Below are 18,905 nucleotides of genomic sequence, written 5' to 3'. Positions count from 1 at the left end.
GGACACACATTATTCTGTTATTCAGTTGGTAGAATGAATGGACAAAATTAAAACAACCCATTAGATATTGAAATAATAAACCACCCACTGCAAGTGACTTCATAAAATGAGGAATTATCTATGTCAGTCAGTAAGTTTGGCAATGAATTATCAATCTAGAAGTTTATGTGGAAGAGGGCAATCATGCAATGCAATGCTTTCAAAATTATAACACCTTTTAAGGGTCATTATTACAAGAATCCCCAGGTTTATCCTATTTCTTTTCACTTCTTGGATAGATGCCACAAATGGCACAGATGTGATTTAAATCTGTAGATTACAATTGCAAGTCTAGTTTTCCAAGGAAGATGATTTGAGAGATAAAATTTCTTCATGAAATTCCCTCAGTCCTTACAGTTGTTTTAACTAATTAAAGAGATCAGCTAAAATGAGCACAGAGCTTAAAGGTGATGTGTGTAATTTTATCAATGTAAAAATACTTTTCTTGTCCCAGCTTGAAGTCGACATAAAACAGAAATTGCGATCGACTTTTCTCCCCTAATATGACATGTATAAGTGCATCTCGAATGAGAGGGGGGAAAATGTGGGGCGGGACTGGATTTTGTCAATGTGGAATTGATTGGATTGTTGAAATTTGCTAATTGCTGTGATCTCATGCGAGTGACAGGTTTCTTGAGGGGAGGGATGATTTTGATTAAAGATGACTAAATTGTGTTTGGGGCAGGTCTACAGGCTTTTGTCCATTGTTCCATTTGGTGACACTAGTGGTGCAGAAATTAGACACTTCACCTTTCGTTCCATATATATATTATTTTGTGGCAGAGATGCATTTGTTAATGTAGTGCTTTAATGACAAATGGTTGTTCTTAGTAACAGTTGTAAATGTTAAGCTAACTATAAAAATAGTCATGAGCATAGGTCCAAGCAAAGAAACCAGTTCAATCTATTGAACTACTAAGTAAGTACCAAGAAAGTTATCACTCACATTCATGAAATTAGAAAGAGAGGGTGAGTACATTGTCAAATTTGATAGAGAAGAACAGTTTATTCTCAGATTCCACATGAACTGTGGCAAGCAGCAAGGATCTAGCACATTTTCACTGGTTCTCCATCTGAAGGTGAGAGTTTTGGCTGCAGATCTCAATTGGTACTAACTAAGAATTTTTTTTTTTTTTTTTTTTTTAAATAGAGGCACATCCACAGAGTTTGGTGAAAATAACTAATTAGCATAGTTGAGGATTGCTTGTCACAGCTCATTGTGGATTGAGGTTTTGACTGCAGGGTGAGAGGAAGACGGCATACCTGCTCATCGTGGAGAGCTTGAGTCCGTTTGGCTTTACTTTGCCGATAATACTCCATGATCATCATGGCAGCGTAGATTTTTCCCACTGTCAGGTCTGTCGCTGCTGAGAAATGGACAAGTTACCCTGTACGATTAGACAAGGTGAGATGGACCCTGAGCAAGGTGGATGGGAGTGAGGACGGGACATGCACACGACAAACGCAGATGCACAAACTCACATGCACAAACAAAGAGTGTCAAATCGACACACACAGAGCCAATGGTCTTTTCACAAGCAGACTGATTAAAATGGCTAAACTGGGCTTTTTATGCACTTCATTTTTATGATCAGTATTTTAAATACTCTGACTGTTTCTACTGTTTTAAGTATCAAAGTATTGCAAGAACTGACACCAAACTACAGCATAACTCCTTGATACAGTAAACAAGGTAAAACGGTCTCCCAATAAATGGTCTTTGCCACTTTATGGAACCGAGTCCACATGGAGAAGTTACTAAGAGTAACTTCAGACTAGGTTTACATGCCATGCTTAGTGGTGTTTAAAGCCATGGTCACCACCTCTGTATAGGATCTGCATAGAACAATGAAGATAAAATTAGCATCAAACAAAATCGTTCTAAATTATTACATGCTGGCTGCAAACTCATCTGAAACGTACTTTTATATTACTAGCATTATGATTTGACCAAAAGCTTTATTGTGTGACAGCAACGCCACCTCATTATTTCATGCTTTTTTGGAGCATCTAGCAAGCATTAGGCTATCTAGTTTTAAGCAAGTCTCATAAGATAGTAAGCATTTAGCATGTCTTACCGGCAAGCTTGCACATACATCTTATTGGTTGCATATTAGTGGTGCAATACAATTTTTTTTAATACTGTTTTATGTACATCTTGTCAGGAATCTCATAACCCCTGTAGTGAAAAGACATCTATAGAGGGTTGATCTATAGTAAGGCACCCCCTGATCTCAGGCATAGTGAGCTAGAGCGTACAAGTAAGGCTGTTATTACTGTTTTCTGTAGCACTTGAACTCAATATGTTTTTGTGTTTCTCAAACATAGCGGAAGTGGAGGAGCTAAACATGCTAAAGATAATGGAAATACAACAGGTGTCCTTGAAACATCTTTCAGTGTTTTTTTGTACTGCTCTAAAGTATATTTCGGGTTTTACGTGTAAAAGGTACAAGGTGGACCAACAACAAAATACTGGTGACGACAACAACAATATACGTTCCCAGATAACAAAAACTAAATGAGTGCTAATAGTACAGACACTGGATAAGGACAAAACTTTCTAGTCAGTGTTTGCGCACGTTATCACATGGAGTACACTTTGAAAGGCTACGAGTTTGGCTGTTCGCAGAAAGTATATTTATGCAAATATTGCCTTGGTTCATTGCATCTATTTATATGTTTGTGCCGTTATCCGATTTGCGTACTACACACTTTCTGCGATTCATTCTGTGATCAGTCTGCCATCTAAAGGTATGTGGTCTATATCTATAAGGTCCTAAAATGACTCCAAACTAAGGAGGCAGGCCTGGACCATCAGGGGGTGCAGAGCAGTGAGTGGGCTGACTGAGAGAAGCTGTCCTCAGGTGGTAAAAGAGAAACGCTGTGGACACACCAACCTCCTGGGTAACTTACACTTGTGTGGCGTCACCAGAAGGTCCAGAGTCTTCTGAGAGAGATTAGGCCATATCGCCATCATCTCCTTCCTTAGTTCAGCATCCATCTGGTGTTTATCTACACCTCCTATTTACACAGCAACAGGTACACAACACAACACGTACACACACATATGCAAACAAATTTCCACAAACACACACAATTTTTGTTATGGTTTGAACAAAGTTGTATCCAATCTTATGTAAAAGCACTGTGCGCAAAATCTTACAAATGATATTTTACGAGTCAGTGGGGTTCGTAAGTTTTCTTACGAGGCCTCTTTTTTTTCTTTTTTCACCAGAAGTTTGTAAGGTTTAAATTACATTTGAAACTCAGACTTTTGACCCCCACTGTAATTAAACCGCTATAGGCAAATATATGAACCATACATTAACCAGACAGATTTAGGCACAAACAGAGGAAAAGTCTACAACTACTTAACACAGGAAAGATATAAAGAGGAATGAATGAGGGAAGGAAGAAGAAAGGGGTGGCAAACCTTCCCCACCCTTGGCGATCTTGATGTCCAGAGCAGTTCGGATTAAGGCCATAAGGGTAGAATTAAAGTGCACTGTGTTGTCATCGGCAACCGGCAGATCCATCCGCAATAGTCTCTGTGGAGAGCCAATCAGGGGCAGTTAAAAGAGCAGGACCACTGAAATGTGTGTGTTTTGAACCTCCGGGTAGGGTGTGCTTTTGGTGTGCGAGAGGGAATGGGAGGAGAAAGGAGGAGGGATTTTCAGGGTTAGCTCTGTGACTTTTGACACTAAGTTTATAATTCATTTAGAGCTGTCTTAGTGTGGTAACAATTTTATTATAAAGTATTATTCTGTGGTCTAGATCAGTGGTTCTCAACTGGTTGATCAGGACCCTAAATTGGGTCACAGACACTTAAAACATAATACAAATAAAACTTTTTATCAACTTTTAAAAGTGAGGAGGAAATAACTCTCCTATCTTTTGTTGTTGACCTCAAAGTTTGTTTAATCCAACTGTATTTTATTTCTCTGTAAATTCATTTGTAATTTGGTGCAATTCTATTTCTATATTGCCAACATTGACAAATTGTGTGACAGGACCTCACTGTCAAAAATCATGAAGGTAAGGTGTCACTAAGGTAAAACAAATCATACTAAATCAATGTGTCAACGCTGATGTTTGATTTTAAGGACGTTTTATTCGTTTTGTAGCTGGGTTGCCCTTTGATGTAACATTTGGATCCTGAAGCAAGACCAGTCAAAAACCACTGACCTAGATGCCAATGAAACTGGGGCTACATATGCTACAAATCGAATTTGTATCTGTGCAATGGTATATCTTGTTTTCATATCAGCATCTGAGCTGTCAGTCAAAGAGCTTTTCCAGGGAGGAGGTTCACATATTAAACTCAGACCAGAGGATGAAGTAATAAATTAAAACAGCATTACGTAAATGTCAGTGTATTAATGTATAATTCATCCTGTGTGGGTCTGGGGAAAGATTATACTCAAACACAGAAAGTCATAATTGCATTGCACAGGGTTAAATGTTACCTCAATCCTTCCGATACCATGACACCCTATGCTATGCAATCACCCATGTTACCCGATGTCTCCCCGTCCCACTCCATCCCAGAAGAAACACTCACCCTCCACCCCCCACCACCCTCTTTCCCAGCATGCATCATGCAGTCACATGCATCACAGGACAAGCAACAGAGCAGCCAACACTGAAAGCATCATCTAGTTGGTTCATTTCAGCTCATTCATTTAGGTTTAGTAGTGGTTGCTGTCATTGAGACTCAATCATAGATGGGCTACTGGATAAAACAAGAGCTTGATCCAGATTCTCTGGTCTCTCAATGCAAAAACGATGGGTGCAGGCTATTGGTTTAGGTTAGAGCAGCATTCTCCAGTAAAAAACAAAAAACAAAACAAAAGAGGGAATGGCTTTGTGAGTTGTTGTTGCGAAGAGGATGAGCTAAGAGTGAGGATTCAGCTACCTGCTGCACGAAGGTAATACTTTAATGCTACAGATAAAGAGAAAAGCAGAGGGCTGCCAGAGAGGAGTACCGGAGCAGGAAGTTGGTTTAGGACTGACAGCTTTTACAGGAGGAGTTTGGATGGTGGATATGGTAGTGATGAAAGAGACAGGACAGAGACAGTGACAGTGACACCAAATTTAAAGAGAGCTCGAAAACTACATGAAAATCCAAGGGCGAAAGATAATGAAGTGTAAGATAAAGCTACAGGAAACATAAGAAAAGAAAGCTCTACCACAGGCTGGTCACATTCTCTCCAGGTGATTCTCTATTATGGGCCCTAATGTTTGACACGGAGAAAGAGGGTGAATGCAATGGTTTTGGTCACTGTTCCTCATTCCACTGAGATTAGGAGGCGACAGAGACCACATTAGACAGGAAGAGACCTGTCTGATTGAATACACAGAGATTGTTGGTCTGCCACCACAAGTCTATGTTGGTGGAGATCATTGAAAACTCTGTGGAACATTATATTTTACCCGACAACGAAATGGGAGTTCAAAAGGGGCAGAGAAAAAGGAAGGGTGGGCAGAGCAAAAGTAAGAGAAAGGAGATCCCAGTCTTGTTGAGGGCTCGCTAAGGGCGCAGATCTCCTTCCCTGCACTTTTTAGCTGTCGTTCACTGACCAAGGATGAAATGTCAGTGTACACTTGCGGACAGACAGAGAAAGAGAAGAAGAAAGAGAAAAAGCTAATAGTGTAGCTTGTGGGAGGGTCCAGTGGCCTGGGAGGCGGGGCATGCAGATGATTGGCAGAATGTAAAGAGGAGGGGCTGGAAACAGATTAGAACTGCATTGACAGAAGAAAGAGCAGTGGGAAAAGGTTTTTTTTTTTTTTTTTTGTGCAAAAGAGTTACATTGTATGAAAATGACTTAGACCATCATACTGCCTTAACGCTACCCAAGGATTATATGTGCGTTGTTGTGCGTATGTGAGTGTTTGCTTATCTGTGTGTAATCGAAAAGAGAGACAGAGAGCTGGTCCCAAGAGGAAAGGGTCCCTAAGAGAGCGGCATCCACAGAGCTGAGGGACTCGGAGGACTTAAGCCCTTCAGGCCTTCCAACCACTGCTGCACACGCACATTTGGGTGTGTATTTGAGCATGTGTGTGTGTGTGTGCATGTGCGTGTATGCGCATGATGATGTGAATATACAGTATGCATGTGTATGTGTTTAGCTGCGTCCCAATTTGTGTACTTATGCACTATTCTATGCCATTTTGTACATTAAATAGTGCGAGTGGTGTGTTCACACTGAAAATCCCAACTAGAAAAAGTGCACTTCAAATACCCAGATGATGCACTTATTTAACTGAAAAAAGTGTGGAATGTTAGACACTACATGCACTCAACTGTCGCAGCTTTCCTTAAGTAGCAGAGGGGCTATCAGACTATGATGCTGGATGACAAAATAACCTTATAAAATTCATACACTAGACGGTAGAGTACATAGTGTATGTGCATAAGTGTATTCTGCATCATTTGGGACACAGCTTTTGTGTTTATTGTCATACACAGTTCTTAAATTAACTTATTGATCAATGCTGTACATTAAAGCATATGCATTTAGCTTTAATGTATCGATGATGTAGACTGTAAAAACCTTTACATTTCATTCTTTAAAGCTTTAAAACCTGCATGAGAGTGCGCTAGTGTATGTCTTTATACGGTGCAAAAGTGCTGAGAAGGTTTGTCCGTTCCCGCTTCCCTGTGGATCGGCCCGTCTGAGCCTAACACCCCCGAACCCGGCCCTGCCACCAGAATCACAATAGCGGCCTCCGTCAGACAACGAAGGAGGAAAAGAAGGAGAGAAAATAAAAAGAGAAAACACCAACAGTACAGACACAGCGCTGGCCACTCGGAGGCCCTCTACCTTGTAGGCAACCCGTGCAGGGCACTTCTTCCCCAGGCCTAATGGAGGAGACATGTGCCTGAGCATCTCATACATATCCCTGTAACTGATTCTGCCACTGGGCAACCGAAACAAAACAAAAAACCAAAGGAAATGTGCATGGGAGAGAGAGAAAGAGAAGAAGAAAAGGAGTAAATCAAAAAAGAAGGGATCAGGAAGGAGACGGGAAAGTGGGAAGGGAGGAGAACAGAACAAAAAGAAGGTTATTGGCCTGGACGAAAGGAGCGGTTTGGTAAACTAGGCTGCCGTAAAACTGATGATCGGTTTATTTGTGGGGAAGGGGAAGGGGGAGGTGCTCAACATTTGAGTGTTAAAACGGCGTTCTATGCAATGGGGCAATTTGCATAGAAGAGCAGGGGGGCTTCAGAACAGGCATAAAGTCCCGCTGCTGTCAGGGCATTGTAGTGAAGTTTAATGTCAATGCAGTTTCTGTCCCCCTCCACCCAGAACAATGCACGCTACCGTACCAGCTAGGCCTAGCCGTGCCTCAACAGCAAGCAAAACAAAAATCAAAGATGGCTGATTAGTTTCTTTTTTGTTTGTTTGTCTTTCACTTTAGTGTTTTTCTCGTTTGCTTGTTTCATACACACTAGTGCACTTCATGCTCCTGTAAGTGTCGGCATTGTCCTGCACATTCTCATTGTCATATCAAGTAGAATGCAAGTAGAAATGGTGAGAGTACAAAAACATTGTTGAAAAGAAAAAGAAGAGGAGGTAAGCGACATTCATTGCATTCTGGATGCTAGCAGGTAATATTAGTTTTTAAGTGGAAGTCAAACCTTGCAGGCCACCCTATGAGGACATTTCTTGCCTAAGCCCAGAGGGGGGTCGATAACTCGCAATAAACTGTACATATCCTTATAATGAATGCGCCCGCTGTAAGAAGAATACAGGGAAGTTAGAGAACACAACTCAGAACAGAGACATTGGCAGGAAGAAGAGCACAAGAACAGAAAAAGAAGCACAGAATCACACAAACATTTTCTTATTTGCTCGTCACCCGTTTGTGTCGTCAAATCTTTAGGCTGCGTCTGGTCATTTCGCACACGGTTCCTCACCCGTCTCTACTTCATTTCTTGTTTTTTCCCCCCTTTTTCATTCCTTTCAGTTTTCAGTTTGTTCTATGTTTTTCTTTTCTTACTATCTTCCTGTTTTTCCTTTCCTTTCTTCCTCCCCTCTATTTTTCATCCCCCTTTCCTTTTACCTTTTGTTTTCATTCCTTCCTTTCTCTTTCCTCCTTCATTCCTTCCTTTCCCTTCCTCCCTATTTCCATTCCTTTCTCTTTTCCTTCCCTCCTCCTTTTTTCTTCTTCTTAATTTTTCCTTCCTTACTTGTTACTTTCCTTCTTGCATCCATTTCACTCTTTCTTCCTCTTTCCATCCTTTCTACTTCCTTCTATTCTCTTCTCCATCATTTATTTGTTTCTCTTCCTTCCTTCCACTTTTCCTTTCATTCTCTTTCCATTTCTTTCTTCTTTTAACTTGTTTCTTTCTCTTTCCATTCCTTCCTTCTTTCCACTTTTCCTTTTTTATCTTTCCATTCCTTCCTTCTGTTCACTTTTCCTTTCTTTCTCTTTGTATTCCTTTCCTCTTACCATTCATTCCTCTTTAGTCCTTTGTTTTCCTTTTTTCCTTTCTTTTCCTTTAGTAATTTATTTTCCTTCCTTTTCCTTAACCTTTCTCCCTTTTACTTCCTTTTATTTAGCCTTCATTCCTTCCTTTTTTCTTCACCTTCTTTCCTTCCTTCTTGTTCTACTTCCTTTCTCTTCTCTTTCTTTAATTCTTCCCATCTTACTTGTCAGATTGATCCTGCCGTTCAGGAAAAGAATCACTGGAAGACAAACTCTCCTCAATCTTTTGAGTATGATTTCCCTAACAAGGCTTTAATCCTGCTTGTAAGTTAAGATTCAGACCTTCCTTTTCTTCTCTGAATATCTACACTCAGTTGCCCGCCTACATTATTGTCTAACACACAACATTAGGGTGACAGGCACTGGAATGCAGATACCGGGAAACTTAGCGTGTTCAGTAGAAGGGATGGGGGCTGGCACAGTAAGTTTGGCTTGCAGTATGCAGTATTCCAGAGTGGGAGGACTGGGACTCACAGAAGGGCACGTAGGAGGGTTTGGGGGGGATTGATGGATTTTAACAGAGCTAAGAAGCTCAAATCCATGATCCCTTTCTCTCAGCTGGTGCTGTGGTATTCTCCCCTCTGTTTGGTCCAAGGTAGGATACAATGAAGCCAGGCTCTGTACGTTAAAGACTGTGCCAGAAGCCACGGCTCTATACCAATGTCAAAAACGAAGCGTTCCAGTCGAACACATAAGAGAGGGCCAATGTGTTCTGCATTATATAGGACAGAGGCTTTATTCACATGCATGAAAATGTATAGTTAGACACTTAATTCAGACTGGCCTTTCACACAAGATCAAAAAAGTGTTTCTTAAAATAGCCTCTTAAAAATGGTCTGTCCAGAAATTCAGGGGCCAAAGAAATTCAAAAAGTTGTAGTCAAGTAGCATGTCAAGTCTGCATTTTAAACAGCATGTATTTTAAAAGACTGTATGGTCTTTTACAAGGATTATCTATTAATTACCAAGAAACCTGTTATTGACAAACTAATGTTAGTTGTATATCTACAGTATGCAAAACTACCAAGAGTGCATTGTTGAGTTCAGTGAGATACATTTATAAAATAACTTCAATAATTTATAACTTCACTTCAAGTTAACAAGTAATTAGTACTTTCTTAGAATTAGTATGTTATTTACAAAATATACAAGAGTAGTATATAATGTGTTTATGCATGCAAGTGCGCATGGGCTCACCAAGCAGCTGGATCATACTCTGCCCAGATCCTCACATACTCGTCCAGATGATGGGGTCCCAGGATCGAGGAGTCACGTGTCAGGTACTCAAAATTATCCATGATCACAGCCACGAAAAGATTGAGCATCTACACACATGTAAATCAAAGGTCTGATGAGTTGAGCTGTATATTACACAACAAATGTACATAGGACTATTTTTCTGTTTTTAAGCAATAATAATACAATACAATCATGGGAGTCACGTTGTAAATTTGGTTTATTTTATTGGAACAGATGGAAAAGCACTAGAGAAGTATGTCACATGTCTGAGTCACTGTTCACCACTGATGACAAACAGTGACCACTCAGCAAAACATCAAAATTATAAATTCCAGTTTCCGATTGCCTTCCGAATACTACCTAAAGAAATGAAAACTTCCGCTCAACAATTGGAGATCCTTTCATCTTCTACAAGCTACCAGCAGGGACAAAATCCGACATTGCAACCAGCTGTGGTGACATGTTCCACAGTATATTATGCCTATGAGTGCAATGGTTGTAATAACAACAATCATTCTCACCAGAAAGGAACAGAGGAAGATGAAGGAGACAAAGTAGAGGTAGGCGAACTCGCTCCCACATTCTGCTTCCGTGTTACCAGATAAACGATCACATTTCTTCTTTCCCAGACATGACAGCATGATTTCATGCCATGCCTCACCTGTAGCACTCCTACAAATGTACAGAGTTGAACTACGGTTAGAAAGTGTATGTTACACACTAGAGGATGACACGGGAGTGGATTTTCACTCCTGTCCCGTCCCACTCCCATAGAAAGAAATCTTGTCCCGTCCCACTCCCAGACCAAAGTTTAAAAAATAATCCCATCCCATCCCGCTCCTGGTAAATTGACTCCCAGTCCCATCCCGCTCCTGTTTAAACTGACTCCCGCTCCTGTACCGCTCCCATATATTTTTTTCTTCAATTAGTGTTTAGTTAATACATACAGGGGTGCAAACACATGTATGGTCAAAAAAGAGAGAGGTAATCGAAGCCCTCGTCCCGCGGCAAATATCCAGATACTACATTGCCACCATCCCCAACCCACCCCTATAGGCACATAGAGTCAAATGAAATTTAGAAAAACTATCTTGCACTTCTTCTTGCTTTACTGCTACTTCCTGAAAACAATTTCACCTGATGATTTGAATAGCTCTTTTTGTAAAGAATTAATAATTCCAGGATGATTGGGGTAATTGTGTAGGGTAGGCCTAGTGCATCTGCATAGAAACTAATAAACATAATACAAATATTTAAATACAATAAAACACAAATACACGTATACACAATAAAACAGAAATAAAGTGGTGCTTTATGTTTTTCAGGTAAATTAACTGTATTAAATATTAATACAGTTTATCTTTTGACAAAACATGATTTTTCTCTTTCTCTTTTGTTGTTTGATTAACTTTGGTGACACAAACAGCTGCAGGTATATTGGGTGCTGTCCCTTTAAGACGAATGCACGTATCGTTGAGACGGACACTGGCATATTTTTTCGTGCACATGTCTGTTCAAACCTTACAGTCTATGGTTCAAACACAAATAAACACAAATAGATAAGAAAGAAAAGTGAATTCGGTGTTCACGAAGTTCACGTGCTGTCTGCGACTGCGTGGCTCTGTGCGCCGACAGACCATCTACATTTGGATGTATAGCCTGATACAGCAAAGACAACGTCGGCAGAATATTTCGTTCTGTAGGCCTATTGACAGGGGCAATATTTGAAAATCGATAATTAGGCCTATTTTTTAAATTACAATTATATATGCATTTGTCAAAACCGAGAGACTTTCAAGCATCAAAATGTAATTTATTAATATGTATTTGCGCCTTCAATTTTGTCTGAAAACTTCCAACACTCGTGCGTGTCGCGTGAAAAATAGGCGTCGGTTGCGGTTCTATTTCTAGCACGCGGTTTCAGCGCGGCTCGAGAAGTATGTGTGTCACGCAGGTATTGTGCTCTAACACAAGCTCTAACCAGTTAACATGAGAGCCGACATAAAAACGGACACTCCACGCCACGCAGAGAGAAATGTGATGCAGTGGCATATCCAGAGTGAGACAGAAACACTAGTGGTTCACGCTTGCGCACATACTGCTGGTTTGGCGCGCAGTGTTCTGATTCGCTTATTTCCTATTTACTTGTTGGTGGACGCAATCCAGAATTACTGTTGGTTAAATTATAATCAGTTTTCAGTTATTTTTTAATTGCGTTACATTGTAGGCGTAGGCGTATTAAAAGGAAACTACAAAATGGTGCATTTACTTTTTTCTTTTTTTGTCATATTTGCTGGTTGATTCCCGCTCCCGTCTGCTCCCGTTAACCATTTATCCTGTACCGTCCAAATCCCGTGATTAATAGCAAAGATGACTCCCATCCTGCAGGAATCCCACGGGAATCCCGTGACCCGTGGGATTCCCGAAAAAATGTCAGCCTCTATTACACACACACACACACACACACACACACACACACACACACACACACACACACACACACACACACACACACACACACACACACACACAACATTTCACAGAGCCAGTCTGTGATGCATACACAAACCTGAAGAGCAGCATTAGGGCCTGGAAAAAAGTCCTGAAGTTGTTGTGCTGGTTAATGGCACCCTCACTTTCCTCATCAATATTAATGTTCCCAAACAGCTGTGAAACACAAAACACAAATCTCATTGCCCACTACCTTCAAATATAGCCATTTACCTATTCTCAGTATGTACTGTGCAGCCTCCCACACACTCTCTCACATACTCACCTGCATGCCAATGATGGCGTAGATGAAGAACAGCATGGCGATGAGTAGGCACACATACGGCAGAGCCTAAACACAGCATATAAGTCAAAGTTAATCAACATTTAAATGTGTGTGAAACAATTGTCAGAATGTTAACATTTTGTCTACAAGAGATGCATGCAATGTTAATTTTTACACAATTTGTTACATTTTCGTCTTTCGATAATCAAAACATACTACCATTTTAGTTGACAAAAATATGCTTTAGTTATTCATTCTCTGTTTTTTTTTTTGTTTCATTGTAAATGTAAATATGCTCGCTTGGCATTAACATCCTGACTAAAGCGTAGCAAATCACAAGTTTACTTAAGTGCATTCACGCCATTTTGTTCAGATTGAAATGAATCATCCAGTTCCCTTTCGAGGGAACTCGAACTGCGTCGGTGACGACACTAGGGGAACGCCCTTCAGCGTAGCACGTCTGAATTCATGAATGAAACCGAATCCAATCCTATTGGCGTTGCGTGATGACGTAGTGTGTGACGGCATATACGGATGTGTACAAAAGCACGCCGGCACACAGAAATGTCAGCTTTTTGCTATTCAGCAAGCGCTCTGTGTGTGTGAAACAATTCTGTCCTATTTGGTGTTGTATGTTCTGTAAAGTCTGCATTGCAAAATAGAATAGGGGCTCGGATTTCGCGTTTGCTGAGGCAGCGCGTAGATTACGAGTCTACTCTGCAATAAGATTCTGTGGCTTGGATCTCGTGTTTGCCGAGGCAGCGCGTAGATTTTAACTCTGCATTTCAATACAGAATCTAGTAACTCGGATCTCGCGTTTGCCGAGGCAGCGCGTTGATTACGAGTGTACTTTGCAATAAGATTCTGTGGCTGGGATCTCGCGTTTGTCGAGGCAACGCGTAGATTTAAGGTCTGCTTTGCAATACAGAATCTAGTAGCTCGGATCTCGCGTTTGCTGAGGCAGCGCGTTGATTACGAGTGTACTTTGCAGTTTGCTATACGATTCTATGACTGACATCTCGCGTTTGCCGAGGCAGCGCGTAGATTGAATGTCTGCATTGCAATACAGAATCTAGTAGCTCGAATCTCGCGTTTGCCGAGGCGCGCGTTGATTACGAGTCTATTTGCAGTTTGCAATAAAGATATAGGCATGTAGTCATAACTCGCCGCACACAGTGCGTTTCGGATCTCTCAGCCGCGCCTGTTGACTTTCTTCTCGAGAGATGAAAGCCAAATTTATTGTGAACCACTCGAATCTCGCGTTTGTTGAGACAGCGCGTTAAGGGTCTGCAATAAAAGGGACACACGCGATCTGGGAAATAATACTGTTTGGGTGCGAGGCATTCACAGTCAGCTCCTGAGGGTGCTGGCAGGCTGTTCATTGTGAAATAACTCGCCGCACACAGTCGTGCGTTTCGGGTGTTTCAGCCTCGCGCCTGTTGACTTTCTTCTCGAGGGATGAAAGCCAATTTGTAACGGCTCGCGTTTGCCGAGGCAGCGTGTAGTAGATCGTATAAATAAGTATTTAAACAGTATTCTGGTGCACTATCCAGTGTTTATGGCTACATTTAATTCTGAGGAATTAAAATAATTAAAATATTATCTGACTTTAGAACTTGGTTAGATATTTGAATTCAGCCTAATATCTGAAGGAGAGTGTCGCTTCTAGAAGTCCCCCTCAAAAAAAAAAAAAAAAAAGCAAAAGCTGAGCTTGGGACTCTAGGCGGCGCTCTCGCCCAAGCCTCCTGAGAAGACGGATCTGAGGACTGTCCTTCAGGCCAGGAAGGTGTCGGGAGAGAGGTCCTAACTTATGTGAGACCTTGGAGGGCTGGCCCCCCCAAAAAGAGAGCGATCGAGATCCTCCCTCTCACCGGGCCCTCAGGAAACTAGTGTCAGCATCCCGCCGCTAATTGCGCTTCGGGACACATCAGTTTCCAGCGAACGCACGCTGCTCTGTCTGCCCCAAGAGCTTGCGGCCGGGCAGCGCTGGCGTCCGCACACCGAGAGTCGTTTTCGATTATTCCCTGCCGGTCCTCCGCTTCAGGGTATCGTCAAGGGCTCTCACAAGACACTTGACACCAACCCTTAGGGGCTGGTTCCCTTGCTGAATTTTTGTCGAGGCATGGCAACGTCTCCCCAATATTTCTCCATGGGTCCTGCGCACTGTAGAAATAGGGTACAGGCTGCAGTTCCAGGCTGCCCACCAAAAAAGAGGTAAGTATCAACGGGGTGGTTTGGACTGCAGTAGACCCAGAGCAGGGTCTGGTGTTAGAACAGGAAGTTTACTCGCTGCTGGCAAAAGGGGCCATAGAGCATGTTCCCCCACCAGTCAGGGAGTCCGGATTCTACAGCCGGTACTTCATAGTTCCGAAGAAGGATGGAGGGTTGCGTCCACTTTTAGATCTGAGGCACTTGAATCGGTCTCTGAGGAGGTTCAGGTTCAAGATGCTCACTATTCCCATCATCGTGAGTCAAATTCAATCCGAGGATTGGTTTGTCACGATAGATCTAAAAGACGCCTACTTCCACATCTCCATCCTTCCATCTCACAGGAAGTTCCTGAGGTTTGCTTTCGGGGGCGAAGCTTACCAATATCGGGTTCTTCCGTTCGGCCTAGCACTCTCCCCTCGCACATTTACCAAGTGTATGGATGCAGCTCTAGCACCCCTGAGGCTCGAGGGCATCAGGGTGCTCAATTACATCGACGACTGGTTAATATTGGCCCAGTCGCGAGAGCTGGCGATTCGGCATCGAGATGTCGTCCTCGCCCGCATCCAGAGCCTGGGGTTAAGACTCAACACGAAGAAGAGCGTGTTGACACCAGCCCAGAGAACCACGTTCCTGGGAGTGGTGTGGGACTCGGTCACGATGCGGGCTCAGTTGTCTCCTGCTCGGATCGAGTCTATCCTGACCACAGTGTCCAGGTTGAAGCTAGGCCAGGCCGTCACTGTCAAACACTTTCAGAGAGTGTTGGGTCTCATGGCAGAAGCGTCCAGCGTGATACCTTCTGGCCTGCTACACATGAGAGCTTTGCAGTGGTGGTTGAGAACCAAGGGGTTTTCCCCGAGGGGAAACCCATTCCGCTTGATAAGGGTTACGCACAGATGCCTTCGTTCCCTGTCAATTTGGAAGAAGCCTTGGTTCTTGTCCCAGGGTCCCAATTTGGGAGCGTTATGTCGCCGAGTATCTATTTCGACAGACGCCTCCCTCACGGGCTGGGGCGCGGTCATGGACGGCCGTTTTACGAGAGGCCTCTGGCAGGACCATCATTCCTCTTGGTACATAAATTGCCTAGAAATGTTGGCGGTGTTCCGGGTTTTGAGGAGCTTCCTGCCAGACCTCCATGGTCGCCATGTCCTTGTAAGAACCGACAACATGTCGGTGGTGTCTTATTTGAACCGCCAGGGGGGTCTGAGGTCGCGCCCTCTGTGCAGACTGGCGCATCAGATCCTCCTGTGGTCCCAGCGGAGACTATCGTCTCTCAGGGCGATGTATGTCCCGGGGGACCAGAATCAGGGAGCAGACGTCCTGTCGAGGCAGGGGCTGAGGCCCGGGGAGTGGCGACTCCACCCAGAGGTGGTGGAAGCCATGTGCGTGAGATTTGGCCCAGTGGAAGTGGATTTTTTCGCGTCTCAAGAGACGTCCCACTGTCCACTGTGGTTTTCTCTCAGGAATCCAGCTCCGCTGGGGCTGGACGCCATGATGCAGACGTGGCCGAGGCTGCGTCTGTACGCATTTCCCCTGATCGCTCTGCTCCCAGCAGTTCTGGAAAGGGTCCGTCGAGACAGAGTCAGTCTACTTTTAGTAGCCCCGTTTTGGCCGGCCCGAGTATGGTTTTCGGACATCATTTCACTCCTGGCAGGCCCGCCATGGCAGATCCCTCTGAGGAGGGACTTGCTGTCCCAGGCAGAGGGCTCAGTTCTCCACCCTCGACCCAAGCTGTGGAAACTGTGGGTCTGGCCCCTGAGGGGGCACAGTACCTAGAAGCCGGCCTGTCAGCTGGAGTGGTCGAAACCATATTAACTTCCAGAGCTCCCTCCACGAGGAAGTTATACGGCCTTAAGTGGAATGTATTTTCCGTTTGGTGCAGAGAGCGTGACTTGGACCCAGTTAACTGCCCAGTGGCTTCAGTACTGGAGTTTCTCCAAGACCGCTTTTCTGCCGGGCTTACCCCGTCCACACTCAAGGTTTATGTGGCTGCCATTGCGGCTTTCCACGCTCCTCTGAGTGATGGCCCGCTGGGGAGGCATCACTTGGTCGTACGCTTCCTACGTGGAGCCTGGAGGATGAGACCTGCGACTCGCGCCAGAGTTCCCTTTTGGGACCTGGCAGTGGTTCTCGAAGGGCTGGCCGAGGCTCCCTTCGAACCACTGGAGTCGGCTGAGGCCAAGAACCTTTCGTTTAAGGTGGTCTTTTTGTTGGCCATTACTTCTCTGAGGAGGGTAGGAGATCTCCGGGTGCTCTCTATTTCCTATGGGTGCTTGGAGTTTGCTCCAGGCAACATTAAGGCCATCTTACATCCCAGGCCCGGCTATTTGCCCAAGGTGCCATCTAATGTGGCACGGCCTATGGTTCTGCAGGCATTTCATCCTCCACCTCACGTGACGGCGGATGAGGAGAGACTTCATCTGCTCTGCCCTGTCAGAGCACTGCAGTGTTATATTCAGAGGTCCTCCTCATGGCGGAAGTCAGACCAGTTGCTGGTGTGTTTTGGGTCGCCCAAGAAGGGGCTTCCCACCTCTAAACAGACCATCAGTAACTGGATCGTTCAGACTATTTCCCTGGCCTATCAGGTGCGCAAATTGCCTTCACCTAAGGCCGTGAGAGCTCACTCCACCAGAGGCATGGCGTCCTCTAGAGCCCTCCTTTCAGGGGTTTCTATCCATGACATATGTGAGGCGGCTGGCTGGGCCACTCCGCACACATTCATGAGGTTTTACAGTCTGGACCTTCCCTCTACACCCGGTGCACGAGTGCTTTCGTCCTAAGTGCGCCTGAAGACAGCTTCACACTAGGATGAGCGGGGTTCGTTGTGGTATAGTGGGTATCTCGTTCCCCTAGTGTCGTCACCGACGCAGTTCGAGTTCCCTCGAAAGGGAACGTCTCGGGTTACGTATGTAACCCTTGTTCCCTGAGAAAGGGAACGAGACACTGCGTCGGTTCGCCACACCTCACCCCGCCTGGAGCACTTGCTTCATAGCAAAAGCTGACATTTCTGTGTGCCGGCGTGCTTTTGTACACATCCGTATATGCCGTCACACACTACGTCATCACGCAACGCCAATAGGATTGGATTCGGTTTCATTCATGAATTCAGACGTGCTACGCTGAAGGGCGTTCCCCTAGTGTCGTCACCGACGCAGTGTCTCGTTCCCTTTCTCAGGGAACAAGGGTTACATACGTAACCCGAGACGTTTATGTTGTGTGATTAATTTTATGTGATTATGATGAATACAATTATCTGATTAGGTGAGTTAATTTACACGCTTTCCATGTTCCACCAGCGCAAGCAGGGCAATTAATGACCATAATTTCTAAACTTTTCCTCTTCTTTATCACTTTTATTTTCCTGAACAGCATTCTGTAATTAAAATTGTTTATTTATCTTAACAATGCACATTTTTCTTCACATCTTCTTAATCTCTGACGAATTAAACAAAACCAACCTATGTTAACCCACATTTTCTACATTAATTTCATTGACGAGATTAACACGGTGTGTATGCTGCACTACAAAGTCTCAGAAAACAGTGGTTGCACACTTCTTTGTATGTGTATAATTTTACCTTGAAAGACTGGACGAAGGTCCAGAGCAGGATGCGTATGGTCTCACCCTGCCTGAGCAACTTAATGAGACGAGCAGCTCTGAAGAGCCTTAGAAAACTCAGATTTATGAAGTTGTTCTACACAGAGAGAAAGGAAGCAGCAGACAGATGTAGAGAAAGAGGAGGCAGACAGAGAGAAAAGAAATTATGTCAGTCTGAAACATTTGATTACAAATTGTAAACAAATAAAAAAAGGAAGGAAGGAGCAAAATCAAACAAGGAGAAACCAGAAAACAAATATCAAACTGGCAAGACTGAACAGGCTCATCATATCCAATGGTGAAAAAGGGGAAAGACAGAAGAGGGAGGAGGCAGCAACTCAAACAAAAATATATAATAATAATAATAATAATAATAATAAAATAAATTATTGTAAGAGTCTAAACATCCTCATTAGGGAAGGGAGTGCACAGACCCTAACTTCTTGCTTCAGTCAACCAAATGCACTGATCTGTAGATTCACGTGGAATCATGCCAACCACATTAATAGCTTACAATGACCAACAGAGGGCACTAGCAAAGAGAAGGGACACA

At 43.5% G+C, this 18,905-nt stretch overlaps 1 protein-coding gene across 17 annotated transcripts in view; it reads right to left on the bottom strand.

The window, feature by feature from the left end:
- The window catches only part of cacna1aa (calcium channel, voltage-dependent, P/Q type, alpha 1A subunit, a), a 101,145-nt gene that overhangs the window by 18,274 nt on the left and 63,966 nt on the right, over positions 1-18,905 (bottom strand). For 12 of the 17 annotated variants that reach the window (XM_084423388.1, XM_084423390.1, XM_084423393.1 and 9 more), the window contains 9 exons: positions 18,333-18,449; positions 12,547-12,612; positions 12,340-12,437; positions 10,292-10,442; positions 9,729-9,856; positions 6,864-6,960; positions 3,473-3,587; positions 2,953-3,060; positions 1,303-1,406 (listed from right to left, as the gene is read on the bottom strand). In XM_084423388.1, the coding sequence (XP_084279514.1) occupies positions 1,303-1,406; positions 2,953-3,060; positions 3,473-3,587; positions 6,864-6,960; positions 9,729-9,856; positions 10,292-10,442; positions 12,340-12,437; positions 12,547-12,612; positions 18,333-18,449 (984 nt within the window). Of the gene's footprint in view, positions 1-1,302; positions 1,407-2,952; positions 3,061-3,472; positions 3,588-6,863; positions 6,961-7,681; positions 7,779-9,728; positions 9,857-10,291; positions 10,443-12,339; positions 12,438-12,546; positions 12,613-18,332; positions 18,450-18,905 lie in introns of all 17 variants that reach the window. The other 5 variants (XM_084423384.1, XM_084423398.1, XM_084423395.1 and 2 more) reach the window with 3 other exon arrangements.

The sequence above is a fragment of the Rutilus rutilus genome (assembly GCF_951802725.1).
Source record: "Rutilus rutilus genome assembly, chromosome: 1".
NCBI lineage: Eukaryota > Metazoa > Chordata > Actinopteri > Cypriniformes > Leuciscidae > Rutilus > Rutilus rutilus.
Note: the sequence above shows the minus strand (reverse complement) of the source record. Positions and strands in the feature narration are given on the sequence as shown.